The sequence below is a fragment of the Neomonachus schauinslandi genome, chromosome 4, assembly GCF_002201575.2.
Source record: "Neomonachus schauinslandi chromosome 4, ASM220157v2, whole genome shotgun sequence".
NCBI classification, from domain to species: Eukaryota; Metazoa; Chordata; class Mammalia; order Carnivora; family Phocidae; genus Neomonachus; species Neomonachus schauinslandi.
In genome coordinates this window covers 78,530,170-78,545,031 of record NC_058406.1, presented here as the reverse complement: position 1 = coordinate 78,545,031, position 14,862 = coordinate 78,530,170, and the positions used below count along the sequence as shown (strand labels likewise).

The window sequence follows — 14,862 nt, the reverse complement described above, 5'->3', positions numbered from 1 at the left end:
GAAAACCAGCAATGATAGACTTGCTCCATACAGGGTTGCCACAGACCTTCAATTTGTTGAAAACAAAAGCAAAAACAAAAACCACAGTATCTGCGGAACACAATAAAGCAAAGTGCAATAAAACAAGATATGCCTGTACCGCCAAAATAATCTGGGCATAAATTATCTAAGGAAAACTGCTGACTAGTTTTCGTTTCAGCAAGATAGATATTTTATTCATAGCTACATGAGGAAAAAATTAGAGAAGGATCATGAAGAAAATATCACTTATCTAGTTAAGAGGGGGCCTTGATAAAAGTCAGGAATTATATAATTGCTCTGATCAAGCCAGTTCTTCCCGTTTAGAAAGGATACTCCCTTCTCTTATAAAAATGTTTACCATTTTTCCTTTTTAATCTGCTGAAAAGCTTTCCTAATCCATCCTAGTCCAGTGGCATGTTACAGTCTGCCACTAATTTCTCTATTAAAGCTATAAAATATTAGTAACAATTGCCAGAATTTCACCTTCAGTTAAACTCCCTGCATCATATCTGCCCTGGAGCCAACCTTGCCTTTAGCCACTTGCAGCTAACGCCAGATCTGGTTGACAGGTGTAGGACAGTGCCAGACCAAGACAGTGGACAGGAGAACTCCAAGCTTGTCTTCAAAAAGCTGGGTTTGAGTCTCGGCCGTGTGATCTTACAGAGGTTATTTGAGTTCTCTGTGCCTTAGTTTTCTTGTCCAAAACATGAGGATAACAGCACCCACCTCAAGGTGAGGGCGATTATAAGGTTTAAGTGAGGTAATTACGCAAAATGCCACATAGGCTCTATGTCTGGCAATGGTAGGTGCCTGTAAAGGTCAAGGTCTTGCCCTTCTTCCTCAGGTGACAGGGAGAGGATTGAACTAAATGGCTCCCAGAGGTTGCATATAGCGCTAGCAATCTTGCTTCTGGAAGAGCAACTGAGTATAGGGCGTGGGGAAAGCAAAAGGAAAAAAATACTGAATTACTACAATTCAGAGATCTCTGTAAAATCATTTCAGACAGTTGAAAATATAATGAAAACAAAAAAAAATAAAAAGAAGGCAAGAAATGTCACCTTGACCATTTGGTCCTGAGAACAGGAAAACTAAAAGATTCAATTTCCACAACTGCTTCCAGGAAGGGTTAGGAAAACAATGTTTGGTTGGCCTGACAATGATCTAATAACGATACAAAGCAGGCGTGGCTTAACCAGACCAAAAAAAAAAAAAAAAATCCAAGTTTAAATTTTATGTATTTACTTTTTTTTTTTAAAGATTTTATTTATTTATTTGACAGAGAGAGAGTACACGAGCAGGGGGAGCAGGAGAGGGACAAGCAGACTCCCCATGGAGCAGGGAAGCCTGAAGCGGGGCTCAATCCCAGGACCCTGGGATCATCACGTGAGCCGACGGCAGACGCTTAACCAACTGAGCCACCCAGGTTCCCCTGTATTTACTTTTTTTATGATGGAAGATCAGGGAAAGGCAATGAAATGCCAACCCAGTGTGTCCCCTGACAACCACTGAGTTCTTTCACCTACCCTGCACTTACAGTGGGAGGGTTGGCTGTCAGCATGTACAGAGTGCCAAACCGTGCGGAGCCTTCGTCTGTAGGACCTTACTAACATGCACTGAAACTATAGTTGAGTGTCCCTGAGTTGTGGAGGAGACGCTGGAGCCTGATGTCAGCGTGTCTCTGCCACCTGTTTAGCTAGCATCCGTGTTGCTGAACCCAAACCCAACAAATCAGGAAGGTCACCAGAAGGTTGGGAAGTCTAGTTTCCCATACAAAGGGAAAATAGCCAACCCCTGTTTTGAAATGAACAAGATCAGGCTTATTCATCATGTTATCAGGCTTGTTGACCATGTTGCGGCCCTCAGCTTTCACGGCCACTTGCCCACAGGCCGAGAGGTACACTGCTGGGGCTCTGCAGACCCAGAGCAGGGACACTCAAGAATCCTTCAGTCATCTACCATCTGTGCAAATCCAGAAAATACCAGTGCTGGTCATCCGGCTCCTTCCATCATTTTTTTACACAGGCGTCACTTGGAGTAGAGCAGGCAGGGCAAAAAATATGACTGGAAAATAAAGAGACCAAAATGGATGGTTGGGTTGCTCTTACAAGGTATCCTCTGAACGGTAGGATAAATCATGCCAGGTCAGTGCTACTATGCCTGTGACAGAGAAGAGCCTTATGAGCACTCCTAAGAGTTTGAAAAATGCCACAATTACACTACATGACCTTTGGATGGATTATAGTACTAGCTGCCATTTACTGGATTTTCACCTTGGGCCAAGCACTATGTTAGATGCTTTACATGTATTATCTTATTTAATCTTCCCAGTAACGCTATTACGTAGATGCTGTTTTCCTCATGTTCTGTTTGTTTCTGGTTGATTACTCTTCCTCACCCCTAACATTCTCTGCCTCACCACTACAAACTCCCAAGAAGGAGAATACATTACAGTTTATTATTCACCTCCCCACAAGGACATCAGACCTAGGGTCATCTGGCCCTGCGTGTCTTTGTTTCCAATAGGTACCACTAGAAGTCAAACTCCTGAGACAGAGCTTAACAGCTCTGTTAAATTATAATCTGTCTCAAGCACCAACCCCTCCCCAAACCCCAAACCTTTTCATTGGCCCTCGGTAACTTACAGTCAGTCCACAAAATCTGCCTCATCTTTCCTGCCTCTTGCTCTAACTGATGTCTGATTCACTCGGAAGACCATACCACTTCATCAGATATTTGCTCACAGATCCCCTCCTCCCACATCTTCCTTGACCTCCATATCTCCTATTTCCTTATCCTGCTTTATGTTGTATATTTATATGTGCATCTGTTATTTTCTGTCTGCCCACTGGAATGTACACTGTGTGAGGGCACAGACTTCTGTTCACTAGTACATCTCTAATACCCAGAACAGTACCTGGCATATTATCTTTGCTCAATAAATATTTGTTGAATGAAGTAACCCATAAATGAGGAAACTAAGCCATGGAATGGATGAGCAGTTTGTCCCTGGTCACATTGCTGTGACACAGCCAGCCCAGGTCTGTGTGATTGCAAGTCCCTGGCCCATAAGCACCATGTTGTCCAGCTTCTTGATGTATCATGTGAATGCAGTATGAGCAAGAATATTCTGGCTGAACTGGAGTAATCAGTGTTGAGGTGTCAGTATAGGGAACTAAATCAATTGGGCAGGATCCTACCGGCCAAAGTTTACAGCTCTTTTTTTTATTATTACATTGTGCAGAATTGTGATTTAGAAGAAAAGTGTGGGCGCCTGGGTGGCTCAGTTGGTTAAGCGACTGCCTTCGGCTCAGGTCATGATCCTGGAGTCCCTGGATCGAGTCCCGCATCGGGCTCCCTGCTCAGCGGGGAGTCTGCTTCTCCCTCTGACCCTCCCCTCTCTCATGTGCTCTCTCTCTCTCATTCTCTCTCAAAAAAAAAAAAAAAATCTTTAAAAAAAAAAAAAAAAAAGAAAGAAAAGTGTGCATTTGGTCATTCAGGTGATCAAAATATATTTCTCATGTATATTTGATCTTCACCCACAGTTCCTGACTCAAAGCTCCTCTATAACCCTTGGAATTTCCTAAGTGATGGGAGCAGTAAAGGTTTTGGGTTTGTTTGGTTTTTTCGTTGTTTTTTTTTTTTTTTTTTTGAAAGCCCCTAAAATACAGGCTGGTTGCCAATGTAGCCAACTATGTGATTAGAGGGTTTGAATTTTCAGTCCCAGCCTCCAGGGAGGGGAGAGGACCTGGAGGTTCGATCAATTGCCAGTGGCCAATGATTTAATCAATCATGTCTGTGTAATGAAACTTCCATAAAAACCCAAGAAGACAGGGCTCAGAGAGCTTCTGGGTTAGTGAACACATGGAGATTTGAGGAGAATGGTAAGCTCTGAGAGGGCCTAGAGGGCCTGGAAGCCCGGCATGCCCTTTCCCCATACCTTCCCTGTGTATCTCCTCATCCGGCTGTTGATCCATATCCGTTAACATCCTTTGTAATAAATCCATAATCTAGTGAATAAATGGATTTTTCTGGGTTCCATGAGCCCAGCATTCTAGTAAATTAATTGAACCCAAGCAGGGGATCATGGGATTTACAGCCACTGAGTCAGAAGTACTGGTAACAACATGGAGTTGCTGTTGGTATCCTGAGTTCAAGTAGGTGTTTGGAGACTCCAGTTTGTAGCCCGTCAGTCAGAAGCACAAATAACATCCTGGGCTTGTGACTGGTGTCTGAAGTAGAGGAAGGTTTTGTGGGACTGAGCCTTTTACCCATGGAATCTGATTCTGATTCTGTCTCTAAGTAGTGTCAGAATAGAGTTAAATTGTAGGACACCCAGCTGGTGTCTGGATCATTGGTGGTGTGGGGAAGCATACACACACTCACACATAAACACACACACACACACACACACACTCACACACACATTGGAACTGGGTCCAGGAACTTAATTTACATTAGGAACAGTTTTTTTGCGTTGTCACCAAGCCAAATACAAGTAACTGATCATTTGAGGAGCCAGCAATAAAATCAGTATCCTTACAACATGAGCACATTAGCCTACATAAAAACAATTTATAATTTACTTACCTTTTTGATATGGTTTAAAAGAAGATGAAAGCTATACCTGGTTCTAGAGAAGTAGGGAAGTATCCAGGTGGACCGTGGCATGTTCTTGCAGCAAAGCATCGAATGCCTATGTAGAACATGGAAGGAAAGTAGCAATAGAATTGGAAAAGTAGACCTCAAAATGCTATTTACACAATGATGACAACTCTGAAAATTCTGTGTTAGCAATAGAATTGTAAGAGACCTTAGGTTCATAAATAGCCGATGATTCTAGTGTTTAGGATTTTATTTGGTTATTTCATGTTGTTTTTGATATTTAGATGTTTGTGTTTAACTGTTAATACTCAGATGATTAAATATACATAAAAAAGAAGAAATACAGTGTACCATATTGTGAGCCAAGGAATACGTCATCCCATTTGCTCCACATCCTTTTCCTTCCTGCTGTCCACCTCCACTGCTCACGGACCCTCGGCACTGCCTTTCCTCGGGCTTCACCCCAGCCTTCTGGTGCTCTGACGGTAACCTCTACGTGTACAGACCACCTGCTCTCCAACTGGATTTTCTTCCTCACTCCCTTGATTATTCTCGGATGCTTCTCTTTCCAGTTTTCTGAGCTGTTCTCTCACTTATCTTGCCCTCCTCCTCTCTGGATGAGGCCTTGCACCTGTCCTTCCCATACTGGAGTGCTTGCTCACCTGGCCCTTCTTAAGGCCTCGTCCTCATCTGTGTTTCACTTGTCTGCTTCCTGGGCTCACGGTTTAGTTCTCTGAGCCTGCCTGAGCAAATCCTATGCCTGTTCTGACATTATCCACTCCTCCTCTAACTCTGCATTTGCTACTCTCAAAGCCTTTGTTCTTCCCATACCAGCCTGGGTTCTTGGTAACAAACCGTAAGAGTTTACTCTGGCTGATTGAAACAGGAAAAGAATTTAGTGAAAGGCTATTGAGAACTACAGTTTTGTGATTTGTAAGAAATATATATTTGGTCATCTGAATGACCAAATGTATATTTCTCTTACATATTTGGTCTTAGTCCAAGGTTCCCGGCTCAAGGCTCCTAAAACCCTTGGAATTTCCTGTGATAGGGCAATGAATGAGTCTTTTGTTATAATAATGAAGGTGACTTTTGGGTCCTAGTTGCCAGGAGGACCAACCCTGTGATTAGAGGGTTGGAATTTTCAAGTTCCCCCCACACCTACATCTCAGAGGAGGGAAGAGGGCACTGGAGGTTAAATCAGCCAGTGGCCTGTGACTTAGTCAGTCATGACCATGTAATGAAGTCTCCATCAAAGCCCAAAGGACTGGATTCAGAGAACTTCTGGCTTGGTGAACACTTGGGAGATTGGGGAGAGTGGCATGCCATACCTGACCCTATGAATCTCTTCATCTGGCTGTTTATTCATATCCTTTATCATATCCTTTATCATATCCTTAAATAAATTTAATATAATTGTTTCCCTGAGTCCTGCAAGCTGCTCTAGCAAATTAAAAGAATGTAAGGAGGAGGTTGTTCTAACTTCCAGTCTATAGCCTGTCGGTCAGAAGCACAGGTAACAGCCTGGGGCTTGTGACTGGTGTCTGAAGTGGGGGATGAGAGATAGTCTTGTAGGACTGAACCTTTAACCTGTGGAATCTGGTACTATCTCTGGATAGATGATGTCAAGATTGAGTTGAATTCTCAGTTAGACTGCTGGTATCCGAGAACTGCTTGATGTTGTGTATAGGGAACCTGCCCCCCCCCCCCCCCCACACACACACATACAAACACTTTGGAATTGGGTTTGGAACCTTTTAAAAGAAATGCTCTCAGGATTACCGAGAAAGCTAATACAGTGGGATTAGAAAACATGGAGGGACAAGGTAGGAGCTGAGCAGCTAGGACCATGGCCAAAATTCCATGGCTGTACAGCTGGTCTTGGAGGACACTGCTGCCATCACCGCTAGACAGAACACAGCAACTGTCACCACTAGGTTTGGACAGGAGACTTCCAATGGCACCTTTGCCACAAGAACAGTTTCTCCTCCAGAGTTGCTTTTCTATACTGCTAGCCCCTGGTCAGATCTAGGCAGAAACATCTGGCCGGGTCACTGGCCCATCCACTAGCTGCAAAGCAGACCTAGAAAGGAGTCTCACTTGTGGTATGAGAGGTGGGCTCTGCTTGCTGCCGCAGTTCAGTGAGAAATCGCTCAAACAGATTCTAGGCAGGAGTAGAACCAAAAGACCGCATGGCCCATTCCCAGTTCATGACCGTTGTTTTATTAAACTTTCTACAACTTCCTTAAGTCCTTGAAGCGGTTTCTTCTAACCTCTCACTCAGCAAGAACTCTGGAACATAGTTCAGTGCAAAATTAAAACCTTGGGAGTCAAGATTTATATACAAAGATGTTCAAACAGCATGATTTAGAACAGAAAAAAAAGGAGTCTGTCTAAATTTCTACCAATAAGGGAAGAGTTAATTGAATTATGAGATATCCATAGAATTAAGTATATGCGGTCATTAAAAATCATGGATTTTTTTTAAAAAACTTTTTATAACACTCAAAACTATAGTTAAACAGAACTTTACAATGTTTATATACAAGCTCTCACAATTATGTGTGTGCACATATGATCCTATTTTATAGTAAAATATATAAATGTTTATATAAAGACATTCTTTGAAAGAGAATGTTAACAGATTGATGAGATTGGAAGGATTACTCTTTTTCTTTATGCTTTTTGTAGTTTTCACATTGAGCTGAAAATTATTATAGTATTTAGAAGAAAATCGGCTGGGGGCAAACTTCGGGTGCCATCATTTTTATCCCTTGTCATGTCCTCAAAAAGTACAGTTTTTCCCAAACCAACCTCAAACTAAACACTCTGAATTCTAACTCTTTTCTCCTGGAGTAAGTTCCTCCCTCCCCACCAGTGTGTTCCCACTGCTCTTTATGTTCACATACAGATCATTGGTTCCTGCTTACCTCACCCGACTCTACTGGAGCTCTCCTTCCCCTCGGGTGCACTCTTCCTCTGCCCTGTATTTTAGCCCAAAAATTTGCTGCAATAGCCATCTCTGAAGTTTCCATTACTCTTCTCTTGGCCAAATCTGAGGATCTCTATCTTTGGAGCTTTGGTGACCACAAGAAACATTGATTCATTATGTTTGGCGTACTTTTGGGCACAGGCTAAGTCAGATGACCTTGTAGGTTTTTCTTATTTTTTTAAAATAAGAAGGTGCTTTCTTAAGCACCTCATCTGACTTTGCTTCCTGTTAAGCCTTACATCCAAGCTGTTTTTCTCCCTGTATCTCCGGACTGTTCCTACACCTCACTGTTTGGTCCCTTCCACATCTCCCCATTCATTGTCTAGATAGTAAAGCCAATATCCTATAAACGGAAGTGTTAATTCTGAAACGTGTGACCTCCACAGAGACTACCTGTCTGAGCCTGCTCAGCTTTGACAGTGGGCTCAGTTCTCCAGCTTTATCCATGGCCCTAGAAGCTCCGCAGAACCTTCCCTGCAGCTCTGTTCCTGTGGTTCATGAGCTCTCTCCAGCCTCTGCCTCCACCAGCAAGAGGCTGTTTGAAAGTCTAGCTTTCAGGCCGGTACCTCAAGAGTTGGACTCTGCCTCTCTGTCCATTCCCTCCAATTGTGGCCCTGGTCAGACTCTCCATCTGGCTTTCAGTCTCTCCTTCACACATTCCCTATTGGCTCACTCTCAACTTCATGGTCTCTTACCTTCAAACCAATCCAGGACCCCAAAGGTCCTGGCCCATATTCTGTGTATGGGGTTCCTACTAGGCTGGGAGTTGAGTTCAGACTACCCAGGTTAACTACATCTCTTCATACCTGCTGATGTTGTGTTTCAGCCAACGGGACTTGACCTGTCCCAAATCTACAGAACAACAATCCTCTTGTAACTGTTGATCCTTGATCCGGCTCATCCACCCTCATGACTCATATTTATATTAGCCCTGACCTCTGTGTTCTCTAGACCTATAAGTTGTATTATTCTTAGTACATCTCTTGGATTTTCTACTCTCAGAGAAGTTTATTTATTGATCTGTTGATTCATCTTGCAGGCACATACTGAACACCTACCAGTTGGCACTGCAAATAGTCAGAGGCTAGTCAGGGAGTTAGACAAAATAAAGGGCTATGTCAGTTAGTATACTTTTTATTACTACTGACAGAATTCCTGATTCATACTGCTTAAGCAAAAGTGGAATGTATTCCCTCACATACCTGGCAAGTCTAGGGATAGATCTGGTTTCCTTCAGGCACAGCTGAATTCATGGATTGTAAATGCTACCTTTGGGACCTGGCCTGTCTTCATCTCTCAGCTCTGCTCTGTTCTACTTTGTGATGGCTTCATTCTCATGGCAGCAATATAAATGTTAATGGTGCCAGGCCTACATCCTCCTAGGCCCCAGTATGGCAGAAAAGGCACTGCTCTCTCAGCAGCCCCAACAAATGTCCCACTATATCTTGTGATTTCTCACTGGATTAGGTGCTCTTCCCTGAACAAGTGACTTTTGTCAGAGAAATTCGGTGCCCTGACTATTCAGACTGGAGTCATAGGTCCTCTCCTTATACTTGAGTATGGAGTCTACCCCAGCACTTAAGTTGAGAGAGAGATACAGTGGTTCCCCTGGAGAAAAGGCAAATGGATATGGGACGGTTGGGTTTTTTTGGTTTTGGGGTTTTGGGGGGGCTGGGGTTTTTTTTGGGTTTTTTGTTTTTTGTTTTTTTTAAAGATTTTATTTATTTATTTGAGACAGAGAGAATGAGAGACAGAGAGCATGAGAGGGAGGAGGGTCAGAGGGAGAAGCAGACTCCCTGCCGAGCAGGGAGCCCGATGCAGGACTCGATCCCGGGACTCCAGGATCATGACCTGAGCCGAAGGCAGTCGCTTAACCAACTGAGCCACCAGGCGCCCCGGGGGGGCTGGTTTTTTGAAAGCTGTCAGTTACAGCCATTATGTTTATGAGGAGTGCATATGATAGAGTTACAAACAGAGTGGAGTGTAGCAAATAGAACATTGGACTCCATATACAATAGGCAAAGAAGGATTCCCTCCTTTACCCCTCACTCCTTCCTTTGAGCAAAATTTAGTGAGTGTCTTTTTTGTTCCAGGTGCAGAATATAGATTGTCCTAGACATTGACCCTGCCCATAAGGAGTTTACAAGGTAGTGAGGAGGAGAGAGAATAAAAGCAAGGCCCCCACATTGATTGAGAATGTCCATTTTAAGAAATAAAAATATGAAGAGTGTTCTGTGTTTTTTATAAAACTACAAGGACAGTGCCAACCATTGTATTATTTAACATTGTTTAACATCTTTTTTACTTAATTCTGTTTTGTTCAATGCTTGGAATAAGTCTTTCTGATCTGCTTCATTAAATAGTGGAAACTCCGTGATCCACAATTTTTTAATTTTTTTGCCTAGGCTTCTGTAAAACTCAGAGTTAAAACCTGTGGTTAATTAAAAATAGCTTTCCTTAGCCTAAGTTTTCCTTGAAACTAATTTGCCCTTTTTTAAAAATACTTGATGTATAGTTTTGTAGTTTTATCGTCCCTAGGACTTTTGTAGTAAGGTGCTTCAAAATAGAGATATGACAGAGATAAACAAATGAATACCTTTAACTTTTACTTTTATCTTAACAGTCTCTGCTTCTGATCTATAGCAGGTTGCTAATACATCTCCCACCAATGCCAGTCATTTCCCTGCGTGTAATACAGACATTTCTATCAGAGTATTCACAGTTTGTGTATACAGATAGTGAGATGAACACATGTGGATATGTACATTTTTTAAAGGCAACCAACATGAAAATGTTTTTGTGACATTGAAGACCCAACAAGTAATGTTTACATTATTTTTTACCTGTAGGTTTTATTTTATTCTGTACAATGGAAAAAAAGAGAAAAGCATCAAATAATCCAGGGTTTAGGGAATACGTTCATGCAGTGGTTCTCCACTGGAGACATTTGGCAATGTCTGGAGACATTCTTAATTGTCTTGACTACTGGAATCTTGTGGGTAGAGGCCAGGGATGCTATTAGACATCCTACAATGTGCAGGACAGGCCACCACAATGAAAAATTATCCTGTCCAAAATGTCAATAATGCTACTATTGAGAAACCTTGCATTAATAGGATTTTTAGAATTCTAAACCCTGAAAGGATTCAGAACAATCTTGTAATTTAGGCATAAGACAACACTAGAGGCAAATTAAAGTCATAGAATTAAAAAAAAAAAGAATCGTGGAGCTGACAGGGAAGGTCATTTAGTCCAGTCTCCCTTTGCATATGGTAACTGAGTCACAGGAGAAAAAGTGACTGAAGCAATAGAACTCCTCCACTCCTGGGGTGCCTGAGTGGCTCAGTCAGTTAAGCGTCCAACTCAAGATTTCTGCTCAGGACATGATCTCAGGGTCATGAGATCGAGCCCCGCATCAGGCTCCATGCTCAGCAGGGAGTCTGCTCCAGATTCTCTCTCTCTCTCTCTCCCCCTCCCCACTGTGAGCTCGTGCTCTCTCTCTCTGTCTCTCTCTGTCTCTCTCTAGCTCTCTCTCAAATAAATATGTAAATCTTTAAAAAATAATAATAAAAAAAAAAACTCCTCCACTCCTAAACATGTGATAAGGCAACTTCCCCAGTCTCTCTGCGCCTCAGTTTTCTATTCTACAAAAGGGACAATAAAACTTGCCTCAAATGATTGCTGTGAGGAGTAATTGAAATAATGCATAGGAAATGTTTAGTTCCATTCCTGGCCACAGTGAGTTGTTGATAAAAAGTGGTGGTAAGAGCCGAGGTGGTGACTGTCATTACTGTTGTTGCCCCAGCTGGCTGAACCCTGTTCCCGACTCTCAGTCCCACTTCCTTTCTATTGCACTGCCTTCAAAGGTTATAGGGGCAACTCAATAGGGACTAAAGAAGACTAGTCTGAAAAAGAGCTTAGTAGCTGGTAATTCAAGAAAAACTGAACAAAAATTCTTCAGAGAGATAGGGGATTAAATTGTAGGTAGACACTTTAAGGAAGGCACAAAAAAAGATTGGTTCCCACCTGAAACAGGCTACCTTCTCTCTTCCCAAAGTTCTGTGAATGATGTGCCAGGTGGTCATAGGGATCAGATAACCTTTATCAAACCCTTAGAGCCCTGGCCATGTCTTACAGCCCTGACAGGATGTCTGTCCATCGGGGAGAATCTGAAATGGCCAAGATGGTCAGGCATTGTATCTGGGGACCCTTTCAACTCTAAGATTTTCTGATGTCTGATAAGTTTTGTGGACTTTGTGCTGGAAAGATCATGTGACATTGTAGATAATGCCCAACGGGCATACATACACAACCACAAATCTCCTGTTTTATCATTTGTGGAATTTAAAAAAATGTTTTATTAGGGGCATCTGGGTGGCTTCGTTGGTTAGGCGTCCGACTTTTGATCTCAGCTCAGGTCTTGATCTCAGGGTCGTGAGTTCAAGCCCCAGGTCGGGTTCCATGCTAGGTATGGAACCTACTTAAAAAAAAATGCTTTGTTAGGTTTTACTAATTCAGTTGATCAGTACGAGCATATGATTAAGAGGTTTCTGCAAATACTTTTTTCTCTGAAAGTAATAATAAATTACCTTGCCAACAATTCTGTGAAATAGGTTTCCTCTCATTTTCTTAAAAGACTTTTAAAAATTTTTTGCAGTTGCTCTAGGAGTCAGTTTTTTATTTCTCTTGTTATTTTTGCCAACTAAATTGTTTTTAACCAGTGGCTGTGTATAAAAATTAGCAGAATTCAAAAGCATTAAACTCTCTGGACCACAAGCACAGATTAAATTTTCTGGAGGAGAAAATCTCATTCATTTAGTAGCCTTCTCTCAAATATCCCATTTGTTGAATTGAACTCCTGAAATGATTCTATACCCCACAAAGACACTCTACATAGACATTTTCTCCTACATCTTACATGTCAGTGCTCCAACTGTTCTAAAGATTATTTTAAAAAATCAACAAGCACAAGTTGATACATGAGAAAACAACTACTCATAGCTGACTTTATCTGTCTTCTATGTTTTTGTGTGACATTCAAGATCCACAGAACATCTGGAGAAGAGCAGCACACACACGTCCAGTGAATGCGGGCTGAGCACCGGGCACTGTGCTAGACACCTCTGGTAGCACAGGGCACGCCACCCAGGCCCAGAGAAGTTAAGCTGTTTGCCCCAAGCCACACAGTTGATAAACAGGAGAGCCAGCAACACAGCCCTGCCTGGCTCCTGAGTGCATGGGGTTTTGCTGCATACTAGATCTTTACAAGGAATAACTCAAGGCTTAGAAAAATAAAAAATCTCCCATAAGATATGACTGGAATTTTTTCATTTTAGATGCCTCATTTAGATGTTATGTTAATTTGACCTTCAATTTTTTTTTTTTTTAAGGTGTTGTGTAATGGACCAGGAACATGTGTTCCTATCTGCATATCTGCCCTTCTCCTTGGGATACTAGGAATAAAGAAAGTGATCATTGTCTATGTTGAAAGCATCTGCCGAGTAGAACACTTATCCCTGTCCGGAAAGATTCTGTTTCACCTCTCCGATTACTTCATTGTTCAATGGCCGGCTCTTAAGGAGAAGTATCCCAAGTCTGTGTATCTTGGGCGAATTGTTTGACGAATGACAACTTCTCTAGAATTTTGCAGTCAACCATATTTATTGTAATCGGGGTAGGAAAAAACCATGTTTATCATAAAGGCTTCTGAAGGTCCTGAGAATTATTGGTGGTGAAGAGTAAAAAATGTGTAAATAATCCAGTAAGGAAACTGAAGGTGCTCTTATAAAAAAAAACATTAAGGGGCGCCTGGGTGGCTCAGTTGGTTAAGCGTCAGACTCAGGTCATGATCTCAGGGTCATGAGATCGAGCCCCGTGTCAGGCTCCCCGCTCAGCATGGAGTCATCTTGAGATTGTCTCTTTCTCCCCCTCTGCCCCTCCCCCCACACTTGTGCTCTCTCTCTCTCTCAAATAAATAAATCTTTTTAAAAAATTAAATTAAAAATAAAAATGAAACAAACATTAATAAACCATTAAGTATTTATGCCTCTGTGTACCAAATTTCTTTTCTTTTGTATCACTACCTGCAGGTTATCTTCTGACTTGTTTTAGTAATTTTTTTCCTACAGCTAAATATAATATTAGTATGATTAGTAACATTTCCTGTTCTGCAGCTCTTTTTTTTTTTTTACAATATTCTGCATTGTAAAAAGAAAAGAAAGATATTTCTTAGTTTTTGTTCAGATACAGCAGGCTCTGTTTCCTGTGTGGAAGCAGTAAAGTCCCTGGTGAATCCTTTTAGCATAAAGGAAGCAGTCATATGACGTGGGCTTCATGACAAGTTGCACTCCGCAGGCTTCCAGAACTGTGAGCATAAACCAGTATCTTTTTTTGTTCTTCAGTTTTGCTCTGTGAGCCATTGCCCTCAATCCAGAAGATCCTTTGAAATCCCTTGTTGAATCGTTAAAATAAATTTAAAAAGGTGATTCTGTTTTTCTGGAACCCAAACTCTCAAATTCACAATGGCATGGCTGTCGTCATCCCTGGCATTTTGAGATGGTTAGGCTCGGTAGAGTGTATTTTTACTAAACATTTATGTGAGGGCTTGCTATGTGCCAGGTATTCTTCTAATCACTTTTCAAATCTTAACTCACAGAATCCTAATAACAGCTCGGTGAGGTCGGGACCGTTATCATCGCCTTTCTACAGATGACCAGTAAGTGGCAAAGCCGAGATTCCAGCCGCGGCAGCCTGGCTGGAGGGCGAAGCCCGTTTCCCGGGCGAGCAGCCTGTGACGTCACACACGGACCCACACTCAGGAGGGCCCTGCACTTGCTTTCATACTCTGCTGTCATGGATTTCTTAATGGACGTGGAACGAGAGACCCGTTCCCCACAAATCATTTCGTTGGTCCTGCTTGAGAATCGGTGCCACCCTGCCGAGTACCAGCAGTACAGCCCCGACGGCCGGGCCGGGCAGCTCCTCATCGAACGGAAGTCCCGTCCCCTCCCGCTAAGCTCTGTCCTTTAACAGCGAGACGTCTCGTAGCGTTTGAGGTGTTCCTTTACTCCACTTAAATCTGTTTCGGAAGTATGATGTACATCTCATAAATGGTAAGAAATTAATGACGAGACGGAGTGTCCGTGAAAATGCATGAATACCTGAGAAGTTGCACAGTGAGCATGCTGAGGCCGATCTAGCTTTTATCGCTCTTTGGGCAAATCTTCTCTGGAAAAAGTAGGCACATC

General features: G+C 42.3%; 1 protein-coding gene across 1 annotated transcript in view; it reads left to right on the top strand.

Moving 5' to 3' along the window:
- ALG14 (ALG14 UDP-N-acetylglucosaminyltransferase subunit) overlaps window positions 1-13,390 on the top strand; it is a 100,135-nt gene extending 86,745 nt beyond the window's left edge. Inside the window, exon 4 of the mRNA XM_021690235.1 lies at window positions 13,006-13,390. Within this exon, the coding sequence (XP_021545910.1) occupies window positions 13,006-13,236 (231 nt within the window). The 3' untranslated portion in view covers window positions 13,237-13,390. The remainder of the gene's footprint in view (window positions 1-13,005) is intronic.
- Window positions 13,391-14,862: the final 1,472 nt, after the last annotated feature.